At 34.5% G+C, this 24,831-nt stretch overlaps 1 protein-coding gene across 1 annotated transcript in view; it reads right to left on the bottom strand.

Moving 5' to 3' along the window:
- Window positions 1–20,732, bottom strand: part of Rpn2 (Regulatory particle non-ATPase 2) — a 161,196-nt gene extending 140,464 nt beyond the window's left edge. Inside the window, exons 1-4 of the mRNA XM_081769646.1 lie at window positions 20,574–20,732; window positions 8,732–8,849; window positions 7,049–7,218; window positions 3,700–3,902 (exon numbers count right to left, since the gene is read on the bottom strand). Of these exons, the coding sequence (XP_081625772.1) occupies window positions 3,700–3,902; window positions 7,049–7,218; window positions 8,732–8,849; window positions 20,574–20,592 (510 nt within the window). The 5' untranslated portion in view covers window positions 20,593–20,732. The remainder of the gene's footprint in view (window positions 1–3,699; window positions 3,903–7,048; window positions 7,219–8,731; window positions 8,850–20,573) is intronic.
- Window positions 20,733–24,831: the final 4,099 nt, after the last annotated feature.

The following is a 24,831-nucleotide window of genomic DNA, read 5'->3' as shown; positions in this document are numbered from 1 at the left end:
AACCGGGTTTTCAGATCCAGATCTGGAACTGGTTCCTAAGATCCGGCTCTGGAACCGGTTCTTCGAACCGGAACTTTGTGTCCATCCCTAGAAGGAAGCAAGCGGCTTGGAATTTTTATGTTGGGTACCATCATGGCATTTTCCTGGTGCGAATGAGGTAAATCCAGAAAAAAAAAAAACACTCATACAGGCTAGCCTGAAAAAGCTGTGACACTTTTTTGACAGAGTACCTTCATCAGGAATCTGACTCGGGACCGCCCCCACCAAAAGCGAGAGCGTTGTGACTACGCAAATCTTACCTTATAATTGTGCATATACAAAATATTTTCATTGTTAGTGCATATGTTAAAAGACTAAAACTATAACTACTTCGTGACAGTTTCTGTAACGAAAATACAGCAATTACTTTGATTAGTCTCAAATACAGGGTGTCTACGAAAATTCCAAAATGAAATTTCGTGACCTTTTCTTTCCCAAACCATAAAATTTAGTAACCTTCTGAAGAGCGAATTTGAGTGCGAATTAGGCCAAATCTTCACGCATGCGATAGAAGCGTGCTTTGCTTACGATTTGGTAGCGTCTGAAGCCAACCATAGACATTTTTGATGATGAATTTTGATGTTTTATAGAACAAAATTTTCCAGTCTCTATTTATATTTGCATAGATAAAAAAAGAAAGAAAAAAAGTGACCCAAAAGCTAAATTTCTTGACTTTCATGGCCGTTACAACATTACATGCAGTATGAAGTGTGTAATGGGAAGTGATTTTGGTACAAAAAAAGAATACATCATTCTAGTCACATTACGTCATCGGAACTGTTTCTATGAATATTTGAAATGTGCTTCTTTCCAAAAGTTTTCATCTTTTTCCGTACCTCTTTTTAATCAAACTTTTGCGCCTAAAACTCCTAGTTCTTTCTAATAGTAATAAAATGCCCTTCGTATATACAGTACATCTACATAGGATCACAAATAATGAACATTCAATTGACGGTCTTGAATTAACATAAGGAATGCCTGGAAACCATTCCCACATTTTGTGTCTATGCTATAAGGGGTGGGAATTTTTATTTACTGCTAAAAATATATATAATTTTAAGTGGAGTTCAATACACTAAAAGTTCTTTATTATTATTCCATCAAGAAGGGCACCTTACAGTAAAATGTACCATTTTGATAAAGTTACAAATAATTTCAAGTGGAGTTCAGTAGTCCATCGAGATGGTCACTTATCAGTGAATCTGCACCATTTGATAAAATTACAAGTATTATTAAGTTGAGTGCGTTTCACTATTTGAAATATTCAAGTGGAGTATATAATGTTATTTTAAACACTCAGATACTTAAAATTACTACAATTGTTACGAACCATTCAATGATGTAAAATTATGTTTTCTATTAATTTACTGGTTTCCGGTAAAAATGTTAATACCACGCCGGTAAAATTCTCAAAATATAATTACCGCCACGAGATGTGATTAAAATACCAGTAGATGGTGAAACAAAATCGCAAGTGATGATAATGGTCATCGCCATTGAAAATTACACGAAGTAAATAAATATACTGAAGCATACCAAAGCTATAAATTGAAACTGTTCTTGTGGACAAAGTGACTGCACAAAATCAGTGAGTACAAGATGTAAACACGAAGCATTAAAAAAAAAAAAAAATTGTATATCTTGTTTTGTAGGAAACTTGTTTTGTCATTAATATGTAGAATAAACAGCACATATGTGTTCAGTGGTCGAAATTCTGCATGTTTGGTATGTTCACTTTCAGAATAATTAATAAATACGAAACTTAAAAACATAACTCACTAGCTTCGTCATCAGATTCTATTTCTGAAATTGACAGATTTTTACTGCTACTATAAACGGCTACTTCTATACTAAAACCCGTAATGCTATTATCGCTCTCTTCACACTCCTCTCTTCACACTTCACACACTGAAAACTGAGTTTATTAGGTATCGAGATGCATGTACGCTTTCGATGTTCGATGTATTAATTTGCAAATAATTTATATTTTTTATATTGACTAAGGCAGTAGGGTGCTTATTTTCTTTCCCTGAGTTAAGACAGTTAAATGGAAAACACGGCATCACGAATCTAGTGAACGCACAAATTGAAATTAGGAATACCTTGTATGTAAGTACTAAATAATATTGTCCAGCAGAAATAACAATGAACAGTTACATTTAGGCCAGATTGGTTGCTGACAACACCAAATTTTAACACAGTCTAACTGTAACTTCCGGTGTAAAATGAATTATCCAATAAAAGAAGTCGAAGGAAACGAACATATATGCCACGTAACTCCTACTAGCTCTAGTCTTCCCACAGGAAGAATAGTTTTAGTAAATATTTTTAAAGTATTTTTTAACCTCTCTAGTATGCATATTTGAATCGAAATGAAAGAAAAACCCGGGAAATTAAAATACTGTTGTAGAAACTACCCCTTTACAAACTGAATTTTCGACAACGCTAGGATACATGTCCATTTATTTTTAATGAACTCGTGTATATATATAGTGTTGTTTCAAAACAACAACGACAACGTTTGGGAGGTGACACCAAGATAAAAAGTATAGACCAAACTGGGTGCACAAATGCTTCCTTTCGGAGTTACAGGCTGCCGAAAACATGAAAAAATTAACTTTAAAGGTTCATAGTTCCAAAACTACAGGACCTACCGTAGTCGGGTCAAGACTTCACTGAGGAACTAATATGTGCGCTATCCACAAAAAACACCTAAGGTACTCACGCAACAATTTTTGTGGAGGCGGTTTTACTACGGGCAAATAATTTGAAGTACTCACCAACTATCTCTATAAAACTTGTTGCGAAAGTACATTAAGATTCTGAAACATGGATATTTGGATAGAGCACACACTAGTTCCTAAGTGAAGTCTTGACCCGACCACGGTAGGTCCTGTAGTTTTGGAACTATGAACCTTTAAAGTTCATTTTTTCATGTTTTCAGCAGCCTGTAACTCCAAAAGGAAGCACTTGTGCACCTAGGTTGGTCTATACTTTTTGTCTTATTTTGTGTCAGGAATCACCTCCCAAACGTTGTCAATGTTGTTTTGAAACACCCTGTATATATCGAATTTATCTAACTAACTTGAGGGGCTTCTGACATACTCTATTTTCGGCATATTTTTTAACCTGCCTCTCCCACCCTTAGGATAATGTGGTAATAACCCCAAGTGCTAACTATATTTAAAATTTCGTTTTGAATGGTTCAACGGTGTGAATTCGTATACTGAGCAAACATACAAACACAGATCCTGCTTCATATAAAAGATATGTTATTGCTATAGCAATACTAACACGATACACACGAAATTTTGTATTCTTGCCTCCGTCTTTCAGCGAAAACATTTAAGTTTACGTTCAGCATAATCCTGCCCAGTGACGATTTTTTTTAAATACGAAGGATATCGAATCATAACACTACATTGGGTCAAAGTGCTTTTATATCGGAAGAATATTAAGTGATGTGAGCAAGTGAACATTTCATCTCATAGATACAAGGCAGTCAGGATTTTGTAAGACATTGATTTTCTCTGTTAATGTTAACTCTCAGTACATATTCACTAACTGTACGAAGTGTATTAACTCAGCAAACTAAACGAGCAAATAGTAAATCGAGGACTTAATCTCTTTACACCTATACAGTGCTACTAATACACTTACAGCTTGCATAATTGCTTGCTCGAAGGTTTCCATTCTTCGGGTTTCTAGAGCAATGCCAACGGCCTGTTTATACTGGCCGTCCTCCAAGCATCGCTGGAACATTCTATCAACAATTGCTTCGAGCCTCGGATCAATCTTCTTACAATCACCAGAGCCTTCATCAATAGCCACGCATTGCTGGGTATAGTAGTCAATGCATTTAGCTGCAAGTATGAGAAATAATATCCAAAAGTTAAATAGAGGCAAACAATCTCCTGCTTCAGGAGTAATAACAATATATAAACTGTACTAAGATTACATAATGCACAACAATCAAGTAATTACAAATTTAACATAACAGGAATACCTGAAATGCCTTTAAAAATTATTTCGAAATCCAAACGTGATAGTGCAACTAGGTGAAACGTGTAGTACTAATCGTTGGTGGCTATCAAGCATTTTATCATTTGTCTCTCTCCCTAGCCATGAAACTACGGTAGACTTCCAGACTATCCGAATTCAACTTGAAGTAGTACATCTATAACTGGTTGCAACAGAGAAATAAGATCAGAAATAAAACCTGTTCCTCGGATGCTGAATCCAAAAAGCCATTACTCTATATAGCTTACTGTTTTTGAAGAATGAAAATTACCATTAAAGCCGGAAGTGCAATCAATTCCGGTTGCAATAAAGTCAGAGATGAAACATATTCTTAGTATTGAATAAATATTATATATACAGGCGCGGATCCAAGGGGGCCTATAGCCTCCCCCCTCTAACGCTCAGGAATACACTGGATAAAGCTGCAAATTATGGTTTAGCCCCTTCCTTGATCATATCCTGGATTCGCCCTGCTTGACGCTAACTATTTTAATTTTATCTATTATGGGATCAGTGTTGTAACCGAAAAAAAAACATCATTTTCACCACTTCCCAATACAACAGATAAATAAAAGTCGAGGCGAAAATCATTCTTGAAATGCTGAATCTATCAAAAACAGCTTTCTGATCTCCATTACTGTTTTTGCTCTATTGAAATAAGTACTGAAACTGGAAAGTAAATTCCGATCACTTCCGTGTTTCGCTGAATCGATTACTATAAAACACTTGTCTTTTTTTATTTATTATTATTTATTTTTATTTTGGCAATCAACGTTAGAACCACAAACGATTGACTTCTACCACTTGTGGTTTGAACAAAGGGTTAATGGAGAAAATAAAACTTATTCTTAGGACTGAATCGAAAAAAAAAAAAAAAAAAGAAAGAAAGCCTCTTCTCGGTATCTCGTAACGTTTTTGCTCTATAGAAATCAATATTAAAACTGGAAGTACTAGTAAAGTTCAACCATTTCCAGTTTCTACAGAATATAGCGGGTGATAATGTTCTCTTTAAACGCAGAACCGATTACAAAGAACTGCCTGTCGCTATCTACTACCGTTTTTGTTCTACGACGAAACGCATTGAAATCGGACATTGCTAATTTCAACCACTTCCGGTCTGAATAGAGGGTCAACAAGGAAGATGGAAGCAATTTTTGGGATACTGAATCAATTGCAGAAGACCTCTTTTCGATATCTTTACCGTTTCAGTCCTGATATTTGTCAACTGACGGACGGACATTGCCGTCCTATAAGACTTCCGACCACGGGCGGAGGGGGCAATTGCCCCGATCCCTCCCTCCCCCCACAGAAGAGGAAACTTCCTTATTTTTTATATATAAATAAAACCCATCCCAGAATTTGGAGTTCATACAAGTAGCTATAAGTAGTAGTATTACAACCCATCGCCCCCCCCCCAGAAGTCCGTCCTGGATCCGCCCCTGCTTGCGACACTTTTACATAGCATAGGGAAGTCTAAAACAACAAATGAACACAGTTCTAAACAAATGAGACAACTCACCGAATGCAGTAAAAATATATATATCCAATTCAATGTGCTGTCAATAGAATCCAAAATGTAAAATAAAACACTTCAAAAGTAATAGAAAATAAATGAGTGAAGCGATTGGTAAACTTCTTAATTAACAATCAGATTAACGTATTTTTCAATTAAAGACGTGAGTGTCAAATATAAAAATATCGGGTAGCTTGTACGATGACATAGGCATGGATCACGGAGAGATGCAGCCAATAAAATAATAGGAAGCCAACTACGATAACCACCACTAGTCATATTCTGAATTATCTGAATGAATGCTGAATGCAGAGCAATCTTCTACGCCATCTATACGAGTCGAGAAAATGTTTAAGACAAAAGATTGTTATCTTTTATCACATATATATTCTGGAATGAAATGTGGGAACTCCAAAGTGAAGAAACTATTTTCAATGACTGCAGCGCCATCTATTACAAAACGGAAAAAAATGTTTCGAATAAAAAAACATTATATATTTCCGTAGAATCCAAATCTGCAATAGAAAATGAGGGTCCCCATTCAAATTTTCAAAGTTGTTTCCCAACCCACCCCCAGAATTTCTCCCTCTAAAATATTTCTGATATTTATATCTGCAGAGATTTTGCAACAAGTTATAATAATTAAAAAAAAAAAAAAACTGTACGTAACTATTTTGAGAGGCTGTAAATCGTTCATCAGTACAACTACAAAATGAAATCCACACTTCCTATTCAGAACTAGTAGAAATATCTAGGGCCAAAATTTCAAATTACTACTTGCTCCTCATTGAAAAATTTGAAATTTTTCAAAATGCCTTATTTTCGGAGCCAGCCACTATATTTTACCATTTCTGTAAATCCTTCTAGTCATAGTTCTTAAATAGAAAACCACATCCTCTAGTTTCATATACTTTTGAGTTTACAAAGTTTCGAAATTGGCAAATTTTGTACTTTTAATAGGTGCATTTGAGATCGTCAAAATTCTTTTTACCGAAACATTATCCTGCTTTTATATGTTTAATGAAACACAAATATCTCTGCTTTAGCTACTACAAGCCTGAACTTTCTAATTTTCATAGTAACTGTGCAGCAGTCTGTTTTCTGCACCACTGCACACTCTTATTTTCACGTGAAGAAAACTAAGCCTAAATCCAATATGGCGGCAGATGAAAAATGTCATAATCTTTCTCAGCACATCATGAGTATTGTAAATTTCCATGAATATATAAAGAAAAAAAATACCTGACTGTCGAGCAACTCCCCCCCCCCCCCCCCCTGGCGATTCAACATGGAATAATTCAAAGGGCACAATGCAATGTATTAAATGGAATCCAAACTACTATTCACATTTATACCTAAAGACATTGTACTACTAGCAGGAAAAAAATTACAGGAACAAGTAGTAACTTTTGATGAAACGTCTAAAAGCTAAAATAAAAATGACCTTTTGCAAAGTAATCTTCCCCTTCAACTTACCAATTGTGGTATCAACATACTCCGTCCTGCTGTTAACATCAAAGAGATCTCCAGCTCCCAACGCATATGACAAGGAATCTTCAAATGATCCTAGGTGATAATATACCTTACTTGCCACCAGCGCTGCTAAATTACGTTCATCAAATGACTGGTCCTCATGCAGTATTTCACTAAAATAAAATTGGAAATATACTGAAGTGTACAAAACAGTTGAATAAATTATTATTCAAACCATTAAATATACATTACAGTAACTAGGCTTTTAATATGTTATAATTAATTTTTAATCCAATTATAGATTAAGATTATATTAATAACATATTACAAACTGTATTTGGATGTCATTAAGAGGATAACTGAAATAAGAAGAACTGAAAGGATGTCAAACCACAAACTTATAAAACAAAGATTGTATTGTAAGATATGTGAAAATATTAACAGTCAACTTTATCACAGACTTTTGTACATTATCTTCTATTATTCATCAATAAGACTCTAGCCTGTACTAATTATCTTCCAAAATTCCAAATAATAATAATAAGTTAAATAGTCTGATAGAAAAATTAAATGTTTTACTTTATTTAATCTTGAGATAATTCATAACTAAATTAAGTAACACTTATAGGGGTGACATAGAATAAACATAGTAATTTTACTGCCAATTAACGTATTGTTAAATAGGATTTCATTCAACTGTGCCATATACAATTATTATTATAGGTCTTCATTTCTCGGAAAGTCCCAGTTTTTATGTTTTTGTTCCCATTACGCCCAGGAATGTTCTCATATGCTCTCATAATTTCGCAAATTTCATTTGAAATTGTACTTAAAATAATGATGATAATAATAATAAAATAAAATGTGAATGGGAAGACATCCCCATTATTCTTTACTTATTTATTTAATCTATAGTTTAATCTATCACCTGAAAGCTCTTTTCATAAGCCTTAAAATGACACCTTAACCAACGTCTTGTATCCTTTAGGTCAGCAGAAAGCGAACAAATGTTACTCATGTAATTTTTCGTAAATTTTGAGAACTTGCGGGCCTGTGATTTCGAAACCAGTTCACATAAACCACTGTGTGCCCCCTTAAGATGAATGATCCGTGCGTTTCACTCGAAATGATGGAGAAAAGAATGATAAGGAATACTTCTAGGTGAGTGATTTGAGGTATTAGAATGTGTTCCATATGCTGAAGTTTGTCATTTTCTAGTGATTCCAAGAACTGTATCAAATTTCATCAAAATCTGGTAAAGTAAGGTAGACTTTGTTTGAATAGTCTGTTGATTTGACATGGAATGACCCCGGTGCTAATCTTCAGAGCAAAAGAAAAATAATAAATGAATTACAAAAGACAGTGTCATAAAAAAAAATGCTGCTTAGGCATCCAGTCTAGAATTCTGATAACACACCATCACTGGGAATTTCAGTTATTATTTCCTTCGTGATAACGTGAATCAGACATGTATCAAATTAACAACATTACTGTCATGTCTTAGTTATTTTTTGAGTGTGTTGTCACTTGATAAGTTGAAGAAGAGCTCCATTCATGAGCTGGAAACGTACCATAATATTAAATAATTGCTGAGAACGAAAGTTTGCGTGTTGTTTTCTATTCATTCACTTACATAATCTCTTTGACAACAATTACCATTACAAACTTTACTGAACGAATACTTACATCTTTTCAATTGCTTCAGAAATTTCTGGCCAAAACTCGTCAACAATCAAATTAAGTTTCCTCAGGGCGAAGACTTTGACCGTTGGATTCTCCTCATCTAGCAGGGATATAATCCCAGCTGAAATTTTAAAAAGAACAATAAAATCTTTATTACAGAAAGAGAACGTTTCAGTTTGTAAGTAACACTAATTCCTATTAGCTAACACTCGCCGCTTCGCTTCGAACGCAGCCTGCTTGATGCCAATAGTCAATTACCTAAAAAATGATATAGTGATTATGCTGAACATCAACGTGCTTTGATATTTAATATTAAGAACATTCCAAAACAATTGTAGCATTGTTGTAGAACTTTTAAATGTTGAAACTCACATCAATAGTATGTAGTAATTTACACTGTTTTAGTAATGCGCTAATTTCTAAGACTACAGCTTATATATATCAGAAAATGAAAGGAAGTAATCTCGGAACCAATAAGATCCATCCTTTCACTTTGAACGATTTCTAAAATTGATAAATAGTAATTTTAATTTTAAATAACAATTAAAAATTGTTACAAGTGAAAAAACGGATCTTATTGACTCCTAGCAGGGTGGGCAAAAGCATGGTTTTTATTGAAAAAAACTATTTTTTGGTTTAAACCAGGTTTTTTTGGTTTAAATAATTTGCTCTATGTATTTGTATCACATATGGACAGAAATAAGTTTGTTTCGCCTTGGTGTTATTATGCAACAACCGCGTTATGCTGGAAGGGGTCACATAAGCTTAAAGCGGAATCCAAATCGCTTCTCAACTTACATCCGAGAGAAATTGTCCTCTATTTGAACTCGAAACCGGGACTAATTGGCCACAAATGCGATACGTCTGCAGACTCACTCACGAAGGACTCCTGATAAAAACACTTTGTACTGTTCTTTACATACTTGTTAATATAATTTTCAAGACAAAAAGATAAACAGTTGCACAAGGGAAACCATTATACAGAATTACATATGGATAATTTCAAAGTACTGCAGAGTACAGAAGAACTAATTTTGTCCAAGTTAGTTCACTACGACTTTTATTAGTCCAAGTTAAAGAAATACAACGACTTAATTTGCATATCAGTAAGAAAACTGAATAAAGATAAGAATTATTAACTCCACTTCGGCTCTGACCTATTTATACATAAATAGATACCAAATACATTTCTGATTTCAATAAATGCCTCTCGTAGGGTTTGTATGACCCCCCCACCCACCCAAAAAAATACGCCATTTCGATGTATTTTATCAATAGCAAACAATATTTAAACGAAACAATATTTAGAATTTTCCTTTGATTGCAACTGCATAATAATAATAAACTATAAAAAAAAAATCACAAAAGAAACATTCATAAACTTATTTTTCTTTAAAAAAAAAAAAAAAAGTTGCTTTTGTGGTATAATCTCTGAGTAATGAGTGGGGAATTTAGGTCTACGGGAGTGAAACCTGATAACTCACAAATGTGTATTCATCAAGATTTTACGAACACTTACACTTTTACGAACATTTTTCGTCTTTTGGTTTAAACCAGTTTTTTTAAACCAGCTGGTTTACACCAGCCAACCCTGGTTTCTAGATATGACCTCCCATTTTCTAAGATATAAAAGCTGTAGTCTTAGGAATTATATTTTATAATGCGTCTGATGAAGGCAATGATCCTTTGCTGAAACTGTAACGATATTTATTAAATAATATAGTGAAACCTCTGCTAGCGGACACCTCTATAAAGCGATACACCTCCCGTATCGGACATATTTTGTAATCTCCGAACACTGTAATAAGAAAAAACATACTGGCAAACCTCTCTAAAGCGGACACGGACAGTCTTTCCTATCTTTTATAAGTATTATTTACCTTCGTACTACGGACACTGTCTCTAGAAACCACTTGAAAAGTACAGTAAAAGTACATTTTAAATAATCCATACATGTGTCACCAAGGAAGCATTGTGATAACATTTTGGCTCCTCAACCGGCTGTTCAGCAACCCAGATGAAACGTGTATGTTTAACAACACCCTCATGTTCTTTGCTTGCATTCCACTCCAAACCAACCTGTTTTAGAATCAAAAGTGATTGACAGTTGCCCGCAGTTTTGGATGGCATGTCATTGTACTGTACCGCTAGAATCCCTAATCAAGCAGAAGATAAATGTGGTATTTTTTTGCCCGTGTATACGCATATTGTCTCAGTGCCTCTATTTGTAGAAAGAAATCTTTCCTAAGTCATTCTGCATCGAATAAGCAATAGAGTGTAAGTTTTTGTGAGCTTTCGAAATGCTACGGAAACCACTAATGTTAAAAGAAAAATTCGAATTGATTGAATTTTAGGGGAAAGAAAACTGAGGTGTGCGAAGGATAGCTGAACATTTTTGTATCAGTAAAACAAGCAACTGAAATAATTAAAAAACACACACACGCAAGACAAGTTAATGAAGTTATGGTGTGAAGATGGCATAAAAAACAGTGTCGCAGTGCTTGAACAGTGTTTGTGTGCAAGTGAATGAAGTAGTTTTTGAATGGTTCTGTAGAGTGCGAAATCAAAACATTGCTGTGTCAGAGTCGATGCTACAAGCTAAGGCTTTGGAGGTAGCAGCAGAAATGGGTGTCACAGATTTCAAAGCCTCGAACGAAGGAATAGAGAAGTTACGGATTACACAAAATTTCTTTCAAAGCGATTTGTGGAGAATCCAAAGATGTCAACATGCCTCCAGGTATAGAACGGTTTGATAAATTACCTGAGATTGATTGTAATTGCATATTCCCTTGTTTACTAATTTATGTAAGAAAATATTGAAACCTCTCTATAGCGGACAATTTTTAATTCCCCATGCCTGCCCGCTTTAGAGAGGTTTCACTGTATATGCTTTGGTCAGAATTTGTCTTTTATTTTATACAAGAAGTTTCTACGCTAGAATGAGAGGTATTCAGATAGAACTTTAATCTTAGGACGATTTTAACCTATAGGCTGGGCGAGCCGAAGGCTGAGGACTCGAACCCGAACTTCAATGGCAACCTAGTTGTAACCAAGAGATCCAGAAACAGGTATGGAAATCTTACTTATTACGGTAAATAGATTCCGTGTGACGTTTCATTCCGTGCGCTTCACAGATTATAATTCCTTATAATATCTCTTACACTTATCATCTGATGAAATAATATGCAGGAACTTTCCTATTTTTGTTAAATCCTGTTACTGTGAAACAAAGAAACTATCAGGTAAATCTTTCTCAACCAAATGTTACAATTAACCTTACAGGGCCATGCAATTATTCCAGTGATTTATCGAAAACTGTTCTTTCCTATTCCAACGTTTCGCAATAACACATCAACAATAAATCACAGTGTTTATAAATATTGAGGTTGAGGTATTAAATACTTTTCAACCTGCGCTGATTTAACCAAATCACTTAGTGAACTTTGAATTAATCTCGCTGTACAACTTGTATTATTGTACAATTGGGACACGCGGTAATACATAGGAACAAACCATGGTTCGACCAAGAATGCATTAAACTAGCAGAGAAGAGAAAACAGGCAAAATTACGGTGGCTACAAAATCCGAATGAAACAACTACACAAAATTTCGCAGATATCAGGCGGGAAACTTCCAAAACTTTTAGAACAAAGAAACGGGATTTTTTGAAAGCTAAAATTAAGGAACTTGAAGATAATAGTAAAAATAAAAATATTCGGGACATGTATAAGGGGATCAGCGAATTTAAGAAAGGCTATCAACCTCGTGCTTATATATTAAAGAAATCTGACGGAACAGTTCTCACCGATACGGATAGCCTCTTAAATAGATGGAAAGATTTCTTTGACGATTTGCTGAACACGCAGCCAAAAACTAATGTGCGTGGAGAAAAGGAGATACACACCGCAGAACCGTATATTCCAGAACCCAATCGAATAGAAGTGGAAGCCGCTATAAAGAAATTGAAGAAACACAAATCTCCGAGTGTAGATGAAATTCCGGCTGAGTTAATTTTAGCTGGAGGCGAAAAATTGTGGAACAAGATACACAAACTCATTCTCCTTATCTGGAACAAGGAAGAATTGCCACAAGAGTGGAAAGAATCAATCATTGTTCCAATTCACAAGAAAGGCGACAAAACTGACTGTAATAATTATCGAGGCATTTCTCTTCTGTCAACATCCTATAAAATCCTTTCAAATATTCTGTTAGCAAGATTGACCCCATACGCAGATGAAATTATTGGAGATTATCAGTGCGGATTTAGACGAAATCGATCAACTATCGACCAAATATTTACCATTCGCCAAATACTCGAAAAGAAGTGGGAATACAATACCCCGGTACATCAACTATTTATTGATTTTAGAAAGGCTTACGACTCGGTTAGGAGAGAAACATTATACAACGTTCTTACAGAACTTGGAATACCGAGAAAGCTAATTAGATTAATTAAGATATGTTTAAGTGAATCCCAAAGTAAAGTCCGGGTAGGAAAATTTTTGTCCACGAGCTTCCACGTCGAAAATGGCCTGAAACAAGGAGATGCGTTGTCGCCATTATTATTTAACTTTGTGCTGGAATACGCCATAAGGAAAATCAAAGATAGCAACCAGGGCCTAGAGTTGAACGGCATTCACCAGGTTATGGCATATGCTGATGATGTAAATTTAATAGGGGATGATAGGAGAACAGTAGAAATAAATGCAGAGATCTTATTAAACGCTTGCAGGGACATGGGCTTAGAAGTAAATGCAGAGAAAACTAAATACATGGAAGTGCGTCGGGACCGTAATACGGCAAATTGTGGAGGCGTTAAAATATTAAATAATGCTTTTGATAAAGTGGATACTTTCAAATATTTAGGATCAATATTAACAGACGAAAATCATATTCACGAAGAAATTAAATGTCGACTAAAAGCAGGGAATTCGTGTTACTATTCGGTTCAAAATCTCTTGTTGTCGCGAATTCTGTCGAGGAATTTGAAGCTTAAAATATATAAAACGATAATCATGCCTGTTGTTCTGTATGGTTGTGAAACATGGTCGCTTACTTTGAGGGAAGAACATAGACTGAAAGTATTTGAGAACAGGATCCTGAGAAGAATATTCGGACCCAAGAGGAACGAGAATGGGGAATGGCGGAAGCTTCATAACGAGGAACTACATAGTTTATACGGTTTACCCAACATTGTTAGGGTCGTCAAGTCTAGGAGGCTTAGGTGGGCAGGTCATGTAGCTAGAATGGAAGAAAGTAGAAACGCTTTCAAAGTCTTGACTGGTAGACCCATAGGAAAACGACCATTAGGAAGACCTAGGCGCAGATGGGAGGACAATATTAAGATGGATCTCGCAGAGATAGGAATACAAAGTAGAAACTGGATGCAATTAGCTAAGGATAGAAGTCAGTGGAGAGCTTTTGTGAACGCGGCACTGAACCTTCGGGTTCCATAGGCCATAGAGTTAGTTTTAGTTAGTACAACTTGTATTAAAGACTAGCATATTCAAGTCTCCACTCATTTGTAATTAGACTTCAGTTCTGTGTTTTACTTTCCTCTATCGCAGGGTGTCTACTAAAATTTCAAAATGAAATTTTGTGACCCTTTCATTACCAAAGCATAAAATTTCGTAACATTCTTAAGTGCGAATCAGGCCGAATTTTCATACATGCGATAGAAACATACTTTGGTTGCGATTCGGTAGCGTCTAAAACCGACCATAGACATTTTTGGTGGTAAATTTTGACGTTTTTAGAACAAAATTTTCCGGTCTTCACTTATATTTGTACAGATTAAAAAAAAAAAAAAAAAAAATCGTGACTCAAAAGCTAAATTTTGTGACTTTTCCATGACTTTCGTGACCGATAGACACCCTGTTCCCAACCGATGTGTCGCAAAACTATAGAATATGAAGATCATGAAACACTTAATTACTTGAAATCAATTTTGAGACAGATTGTACCTGCCGACAGCTCTAGCGAAAGCAATAATGGTCAATACTATATAGAGTCACTAGTTTCTAGAAACATACACGCTTACATTACTATAATTTATAGTATTATTAATTAAAAATCAAAGAACTGTGTCGCGATGTCGTAGGGGTTTATTCAAATGTGTCGGAAGTCAAAAAACATTGGGAACTATTATCATAACTATCTGTACATAAAATCGTCAATACACCATGATATGAAAAACAGTTGGCCAATTCAATTCTCATTATGCATTTGATCAGGAGCGTGATACAATTGCAATTGTATACAGTGGTAAAATCTGCGAGTTACATTCTGTAAAGTGATTTGTGGATAGCTTTGATACTCAGTGCTTCGGTTACTTTTAAGTTCTGGTTATTTTTCGATACATGAGTTAAGTTGTAATTGGCCACCCATTTTCCATATAGATTTTACATGAATTAAATGATTTCACTGTTCTACGTACATCGAGCGACCGAGGATCAGAGCAGAAGTGACTCTCGAAATCATATTACTGGCATAAATACATCGGCACTGATCAGGTTAGTTATATCATTGAACTATTTTTTTTTTCCTTAGAAGCTTATACATATATGAGAATACAATTTAAACAGCGCGATAAGGTGACAAATTAATTAAAGAATAGTCTGTTGAATCTTTAGCAACGATTACAATTCGATGGCTAAGTTGCCATCTTATTCGTATCGACCAAGCAAGAAATGAATTATATGTATATCTTCGGAACAAGTAATACCTACTAAGTCGATCACGCACTGAACACAACAGTTTACGTAATGAAACAATTACTTTCTACGGTTCTTGTTCTATAGATTTATTTCCTGTTTCTATATTTCACCTACATTCTTTGCTATGGGCATCATCAGAAAACTGATATAACGTGAAATAAAACTTAAGCAAAGTAGGATCAATCTGAAAATAATGATGCTTCTTGTGGCATAAAATTTAATAAAACTTTAGTTTCTTATCCTCTTGGGTGCATTTTTTTTCTCAACAATTCTACACAGACAAGTACGTACATTTATATATTGGCTCTAAAATCATGCAGAATATAAATTTGTTATAGAAACACTGAAAAAATATACTAAATCGCCACTACGAACACAATGGACAATGTGCTAGTTAATTATCTGGATAATTTTTGGTTCATACAAAAAATATATAAATAAAAAATAAAAACCACTAATGCGTACATTATGAAGAACACTCATGTGTCTATTCTTTATAATGTACGCATTAAGAGTTTTTAACATTACTTTAAATTGCCTTTTGTCTATTTCACTAGTGTTTGAAAACTGTTTATAGTGTGTTTATGTGTTTGTAGAGTGTTAAAAAAGTAGTATTTTAGTTGGAAGAAGGAAAATAAATGTAAGATATCAGCATCTTAACTAAACTAATAATTCAACAAGATGCACGTCTGGAAGATGTCAATATGACATCCAAATGATCGACAATTAAATAAAACACCAATACTCTAAGGTACGTGAATTTATTAATTATTTATTAGGTTATAGCTAAGTAGAAATTAAAATTATAGATCAGTGTTTTATAAAACCGTGTGAAGTGCTTTAGTTAGGCTGAAGCATAAATAATTTCATATTGAGTAAGAGTTTGAGGATCTAATAAAGACAATGGAGTTGGTTTGGTGTTCCAATGTTGTACTCTGATATTCCTGAACTACAACAGAACGTGAGGAATGACTTTAGAAACAGAATCCGCCCTGTAGGTTCTCAGCGCATTACATCGTGTACTGATCGGCTTTCAAAGTTAAATAATTTCCAGAGAAGAAAATAAAACACAGAACTGAATTACAAATGAGTGGAGACTGGAATATACTAGCATTTTCCTGAACTATAACAGAACGTGAGGAATGACTTTAGAAACAGAATCCGCCCTGTAGGTAGGTAATAACCAGTTGTATTACCTAAGTTGTACAGAGAAATTCATTCACAGTTCATTAAGTGATTTGGTTAAAACAGCACAGGTTGTAAAATATTTTATACTCAACAATATTTATGAACACGATGATGGGTTGTTGATGTGTTACTGAAAAACATTAGAGTAGGAAAGAATTTATCGATAAATTTGTATAGCAGTGATTCAAGGAATTTTTCAAGTTCTCTTTACAATGGAGGGAACAGATCAGAATAGGCTGTCATTATACAATAAGCAATTAAAATTTACAAAAAACATAAGAAAATTAAAAGCTGTCATTGAAACGTAGCGTAAATCTGCGGTCAGCATTAGAGTGCTGCAATTTTTAATTATTAATATACACCTTACTATGTTATCAAGTAATTTCTATCCTTGGCTCTAATATAATTTAATTTATAGCACCCACGATTCTATTCGTTCAATTTATAGTTCACAGCTTCTTTTGAATTCAAATAGCTCCCGTTCAAGTTATTATGTAAGTTTCTTCATAATTCGTTAATCAGTTCATTTGTTCCTAATCTGTTAAATTCTGCAAAATTATGGTTCTTTAGTGGCATTTAATAGTAATTTTCATTACTGTTCTTATTGCAGCTTTGAAATAAACGTAATTAAACGTGTTGGCTTAAAATTGTTTCTTATATTTGTGCAAGGTTTTCCATGAGGGATATTGCATCGATTTACCAATATACATATATTTGATGAAAGCACCTAACGAAGATTTATTCGTGGAAAAGGATATCCAAATCATAGATTTTTATAATGATGTCAAGAAATAAACTTACGGTGAGGTCTTTGCTTCTGCTTCCATGTTGACATTTATAATTAGCAAAATGATTATTGCTTTGTTCTCGTTAGAATAAGGTTATTGTCATTGTAATTATCAATTTAGTTGGTTCCAATATAGGCCTATCCTATAAAGTTTCAATATAGTTAGGTTTTAGGTTAGTCAAAAATGAATCTATATTGTGGAGGATACGTGTACTTTGTAAATGTATCGAACTAGTAATTGTCTACTGGATTATGTTCCCATTCACTGCTTCGATTCGTGTGATTAGTTTGCGTGATTCACGTACGCTATTCAAATTACTTCTGATCAGGGTTGGCTGGTTTAAACCAAAAAGCAAAAAATGTTCGTAAAATCTTGATGGACACACTTTGTGGGTTATTACGTTTCACTCCCGTATATTATTCGTATTCCTATCGTATTCGTACCTAAATTCCCCATTCATTACCCAAAGGGATTATATTACAAAAGCAACTTTTGTTTCTTGTATAAGTTCATGAATGTTTCTTATGTGATTTTTTTACAGTTTATTATTATTATTATGCAGTTGCAAAGAAAAATTCTAAATATTGTTTCGTTCTAATAATGTTTACTATTGATAAAATACATCGAAATGCCGTACTTGGGGGGGGGGGGTCATACAAACCGCACGAGAGGCATTTATTGAAATCAGAAGTATCTTTGATATCTATTTATGTATAAATGGGTCAGTGTGGACTTAAATAATCCGTATCTTTATTCACTTTTCTTACTGATGTGCAAATTAAGTCGCTGTATTTCTTTAACTTGGACTAATAAAAGTCTTAGTGAACTAACTTGGACTAAATTCGTTCTTCTGTACTCTGCAGTATTTTGAAATTGTCCATATGTAATTCTGAATAATGGTTTCACTTGTGCAACTGTTTATCTTTTTGTCCTTCTGAAGTGACTCTTGACAATTATATTAACAAGTATTTAAAGATCAGTACAACGTATTTTCATCAGGAGTCTTTCGTGAGTGAGTCGGCATTTGTGACCAATCAGTCCCGGTTTCGAGTTCAAATGGAGGACAGTTTCTCTCGGACGTAAGCGGGCTTGGATTCCGCTTTAAGCTTATGTGACTCCTTCCAGCATAACCCGGTTGTTGTATAATAACACCAAGGCGAAACAAATTTATTTTTGTCCATATGTGATATATATACATAGAGCAAATTATTTAAACCAAAAACACCTGGTTTAAACCCAAAAAACCCGTGTTTAAACGAAAAAAAAAAACTGTTTTTGGTCTTTTCAATAAAAATAATGGTTTTTGCCAACCCTGCTTCTGACCGAAGCAGTGAATCTGACATTAAATGGGTTCACCATAATTATAACTGATCCCTTTCCTTTAGTTTGTAGTGCTCGAAGTTAATTTTTTACCGACGTTACTTCGGTGCTGGTTTCTTTTGATACACCGCATTTTGGAAAATTTACAGATAAAATTCAACACTCTGCATGAAAAAATATATTTATAAGGAATATTTCTGCAGGCGATACAATTATATACAAAGTAATACAACAATATTGTAGGTTTACAAGTGTCAAATTATTACAAATGCTTTACGTCGGATAAAATAAGTGAGCGTATATGAAAGATGACTGTCTTAGATGCTATTTTCCACAGCGGTATATCTCTCACAGTGTACAAAAGCTGTACAAGTGAAGCGCTACTAGTATGAAACCATGACAAGTGCTATTAAAACTCTCATCATTACCAAAATCCATCTCTTTTCCCTATCCTCGTTTACGCGTAAACCCACCGTCGCTGACGCGCCTGTCCCCTTCAAAAACGTACTCCGCGCGGGCCCACTAGTCTCGTCCTGCCCTGATTCAGTTAGATAGAATTCGTGCTTTATAGTGGCCACCTAGCACTGGTTGGTTCTTGCTTTTTGCACGGTAGTTTTTATGCCATATATTCGGACGTTGTATTTACACGGAAATCGTAAAAGAATTGTAACTTTTCAACAATTATTTTCGGTGGCTCCCTTGAATTTGACCTATGCCAAGTAAGAAATGTTTATATCGCCCAGTGCAAATCATTTAGCGAACAATAAGAAGGAAATTAGTGAAAGAATCATAATTTTTGAACAGTTATTGTGAAAGGTGTGCCAAAAGTAAACCGGCACGGTTACTTAAATTAGCCCCCCACTTTAAACAAACAGTAACATAAAAATTCAACATCTCCGAGAAGTGTAGAACCCTAATTTACTCTTACACTCATTACTGCAACGGAAGGAGTAATTAATTTACTCATTCTTTTCCGCGAACATTTTAGGCTATATCTTACCAAAATGCTGTTTCCAAGTAGTCGTGTTATTACGAAATCGATTTCAGGTAGTATCACTATAGTTCCGTTTGCATATTCAACCAAAACAAGACACTAAATAAGAATATTTATTTTTTCTTTCTTTCTTCTCCCCTCCCCCGTACATCACCGAAAAATCTTTAAAGTTAATGAACGTAGCATTTGATTATAGATATTATTAATGTCAAAAATAAGATCCAGTGTACTTGCAAGTGTCTTTAATTACATTTCTTAAGAATACCATACAAGCACTATGAAAATTCCTAATAATACCAGACAATCATTAAATGGCTACGTTTCACAGTGTTATGACATGGAAACAATATTGCGTATTAAGAGCAAATTTTACTTTTACTTGTAGTATGTACAAGGGCACAGTAAATAAAAAGAGTTCGTATCTACAATTCTACATATATGATAAGAATAAAATTTATACAATCTACCATATCGTCATTATAAATTATTTTATAGTCACAACTTTAAGGTTTAGTAGTTATTTCAAAAAATTAACCGAACTATCGTGCCCTTTCCAAACTGTCAAGGCTATTAATATGATCTTTTATTTTAAAGCAATAATTCAAATAAGCTAAATGTAACCCGTTTAATTATGTTCAAGCAAAATAAAGACAAAATATACACATTTCTAGGCCCAAGATTAGAATTCCAAAAATTTTAAAAAGTTTACAAGTGTTCTAGCAGACTGACCGGCATGACTTGCAAACTTTCTCACGTGTTTTCAACAAAATGAAAATTATTTATTTCTTAAATAGTATATGTACCTTCATATTATTATTTCTATATGTTAAATACCATACCTGCTGAAGTAATATTCATTTTGCAAAATTCACCACGCGGATTGCACAACACGGAAAACGTCAACACTACACGCACTTTCCACCGAGAGTCAACGATTCCGAAAAGTGCGCTTACTAAGTTTCTTATATTTAGCTCAAAGGCTTATGGGTAGAACAACATACAGCTGTCGCCGCGAAACTTGTCTGTCTAACAGCGTTCTTCCAGAAACCACTGGCCATAACGAGCCAGGACCTTTAAAGTTTTATTATGCAAATGATCTTTACAGAGGCAACGAAAGAATGTATTGTAATAAAAATAGCATTTCATTCAGGGTCTATGCAACTGATTTATAATGTAAAAAGTAAAACAGGTTCAAGATCGTAAAAACTTGACAGATTCGAAAATAACTGATGTGCTTGCAGATTGATAACACTCGGTTTAGTGTACTTTAAAATCCGCTCCCCACCTTCATATGCACAAAGTCATATTTATAACTCTGTAAAAATACAAATGTAAAAAATAATAAATAAATAAATAAATAAAAATACAAAGAAAGGAAGAAAACACTGATTGATTGCATCGTATGCAAGAAGGAGTTTCGGGGTTGAAACTCCTTGCCTTGAGCAAAATATGAAAAAATAAACATTTGTTATATTAAGATACATACAAATAGGGTTGCCAACTATGGAAAATAGAAAAGCCGGCGTCCCCTCAATATTCGCTAAGACATAGGTCTAAGTGTGCAGTATCTCTGTTCGGATCCCCCTCCCCAGTGGGAAGGAAAATACTATCGTGAACAAAAGTGCATTAGCATCTGCATTCTGTATATCCTTAGTACATTCACTAAAAACCTTAATAGATACAATGTGCTATAAATTAGAGATGGCCAAAATTTTCCGGAATCCAGATTCCGGAAATTTCACTTTCCGGAATTGGCCATCCCTACTATAAATTAGAAACTGAGATCGGCATTGATCATTTTATTGTATTTATCACCACCTCTTTAAAATTGTTGAAAAAAGGACGAATTAATCTTTACGTGACAATTTTGAATTTGAAAAATGAAATTTATTCTTTAAACTTATACTTCAACTACATGAAATTGCTTTAAGAAGTCCTTTTTTAATCTCAATAAATGTGTAAAATTCCTTACAAGTAAATTTCAAATTTTCCGTGATATAGTCCCTGTCATCTCTTTAAAATTATGTAAACAGATGAACAATATATTAATCGTTGATAAATAGTGAAAGGTGACAGCTTTGAATTTACAGAATGAAAGTTACTTTTTAAGTTTATACTTCATACTAGATATAAGTTTGGAAAAAACGGTCATAAATGGGATGGTAAGAAGTTTGCACCGGTCACCGGTTTTAATTAAAATAACGGCAATATTTCCGGCCAGGCCGGTGAAAATCCGGCCAGTTGGCAACCCTACATACAAATATCACGTTTGTCCTAAAACAAAATGAAATTGAGTGCCCGAAGAAATCCCCCATTAAAGAAATCTGCGTACGCCACTGAATTTATTGCGGCGTAATGGGGACGTCAAAAGAAAGGGAAGGAAAGCATTAAAAATTTATTTAATCTTACTTTATTCCATAGGTATCTCTGGATACCAAAATTGAGGGGAACAAGTAGAATGCTAGCAAACCCCCAACTAAATTTAAATCAAAATCGTAAGTATATGGGAAAGGCACGTAGCCAAGGAGGGGTCCGGACCCCCTTCGAGACCAGAAAAGAAAGAGTAAAGGAAGGATGAAACAAAATGAAATGAACAAAAAGAAGGATCGGCGTTAAAATTTTATATATATAAAGCTTTTGGTTACTCTTTTTTATGACGAGATTTGTATTACTTGCAATGCATAGTGGCGAGGTGAGCGAGACATCCTGGAAGAGTCAGGGAGTTTGAAATTTCTAGAAAAGTTATGGAATTCTCAGAATTTCTGCTGCTAAGTCAGGGAGATTTCAAGCTTCCGAAAGCAGAGTGCAGTTGTGTTACAGCGTGGACATTTTTTATCATAAGTTTTCGTCATCGCATACTTGCAGTATCAAACATGTTATTTGAAAGATAATTTACTACTGCTTCTTTAACCTGTCATTTGGAACAGACAGTAGTTGACGGAATAATAAAAACAAACATTTATGTGGAAAGAAAGTTCTGTTAACATTTGATTGAACAGGGAAAGGAAAGCAGATTTTGTAAAATATTTTACAAGACATTATTGAGTATATATATTTTTATAATAGTGAATGTGATCACGTTTTATAATAGTTGAGGTCATAATGAAAGGAAAATTGTTATATTTGAATAAACAGAGGAAGGATGCAAATATTGTAAAATCTTTTTCAATATATTTTTTTTTATTTTACTCTAGATTTACTCGATAGTTTGTTATTAAAATACTTACCAACACATCCTCATTTTATTGTCCTAACAAACCAATAGTAAAGTAGTAAGTTATGTTGATAGTAAAGTAGTTAGATTGATCGAGCTCATGGGCCTTCAGAATTTCATGGCACCCCCCCCCCCTTACGAAATCCTTGCTAAACGAACCAATATATGTTCCAGTAAAATAGTTGAGAATGATCGAGATCCTGGTGTGATGACCACAGTATTTCATGTCACAGACCCTTCCCCCTTCACTAAATCCTGGCTACGTGCCTGATGGGAAGCTATTTGAATTAAGAGCTGGCCTTCCTTAAATACCTTCCTTAAATAGCCTTCCAAGATCCATCTTTCACCAGTAGAATTCATCATAAATTTCTTCCATCACTGGTAGATCACCTGCTCTATATTTAGGCATTATATACTATGATCTTTAGGGAACTTCGTCTTGACATAGGAATTGAACCTTTAATACTATCCTATTTAATCTTCCTCTACCTCATTCCTTTCTTTCCACCATACGTTCTACCATGTCACTCAGGGTACATTCTCTTCTCTAATATTTTTTTTTAATTACTTTGAATTATACTTTTTTATTTTCATTATACCCAATGCCCAGTGGCGTATTTAAGGAAGGCTTCTGACCTTAAGCCCCCCGAAATCTTACTTACTATAGTAAAGTAAATGAAATATCTTGCAGAATTCTCACATTTCCAGGTAAAGTTCCCCCCCCGAAACAAAATCGTAAATACGCCACTGCCAATGCCCCTTCATGTATTTATTGTTTTAAGTTTGTATGAAATCGCAGTGGCGGATCTAGAAGGTAAAAACCAGAGGGTTCATCCAGAACCCAGACTATGATAACTATATCATGATTTTATTATAAACTTCCAAAGTATATAAATAATAACTTAAATTATTTTTGTCACTCAAAAACTGTGATGGTTTAGGACCCCCGGCTCCGGGCTAGATCCGCATCTCGAAATTTTCAAAACACAAATTTCCGACAGCTTGAGTATTTTTCGTTGTCTCTGCGTAATGCCTATGTTTCTTCTCCGTACAATCCAATGCTCTTCAAAATGGTTCCTTTTCGTAATTCTTCATTCAGTAACTCACATAGTAATTCACTCAGTAACACTTCTCATCATTATCGACAATCATTTTGAAAATCTTTCAGCAGTACTTGCGGTGTTTATTTATTTATCATTTATATTTCATATCTTCCTTAGAAGTACTACTTAGTCTTAGGTATTGAAAAATAGGGACCTGCTCTACTTTCTTGCTCAAATTTTATAATCGTCATATTCTCAATCATCACAGCCATCATTGTTTTTACCTTTTCTATATTTGTTTTATCTCATATTATTTTCAGAGCCTTTTCTTACGTTTTTCTGTCATTGTAATTTTCGATTCAGATTCCACAAGAAAAACGGTCCGAGATATGTACAAACTGAAAAACACGTATCCCATTAGTTGCAAAGGACAACAGAGCGAAGTAAAAAGTTTCCTCCCAGGGTCCCCCGCAGGGTCCCAGACGGGGTTCAACTCAAAAGTGTCAAACGGAAAGATGGGTCAAGTGGTATATCTCTTGAAAGCTCTTGTAAAAGCAAAGAAGCTACAAGTCCCTATTCGCTACGATCACCCTATGCAACATGGCGGCGGGTCAAAATGTCATCAAAAGTTGCATTGAAATGAATGTGAAAAAACACATATTCCAGTGGAATTGGCGGTAAAATTGCTGGACAGTGCCTGGTAGCCCTGGAGAGTTGTGGTGTTCATCATAAAAACACATCAGCGAGTGGTGCACACAGCCGAAATATTGAAAAATGAAATGAAATTTTTGAGTTTTACGTCCCACGGTTATGCCGGTTAGGCTAAAGGAGACGGTGATG

This window comes from Thermobia domestica, chromosome 8 (assembly GCF_964235325.1).
Source record: "Thermobia domestica chromosome 8, izTheDome1.hap1.1, whole genome shotgun sequence".
Classification (NCBI taxonomy): domain Eukaryota; kingdom Metazoa; phylum Arthropoda; class Insecta; order Zygentoma; family Lepismatidae; genus Thermobia; species Thermobia domestica.
Note: the sequence above shows the minus strand (reverse complement) of the source record. Positions and strands in the feature narration are given on the sequence as shown.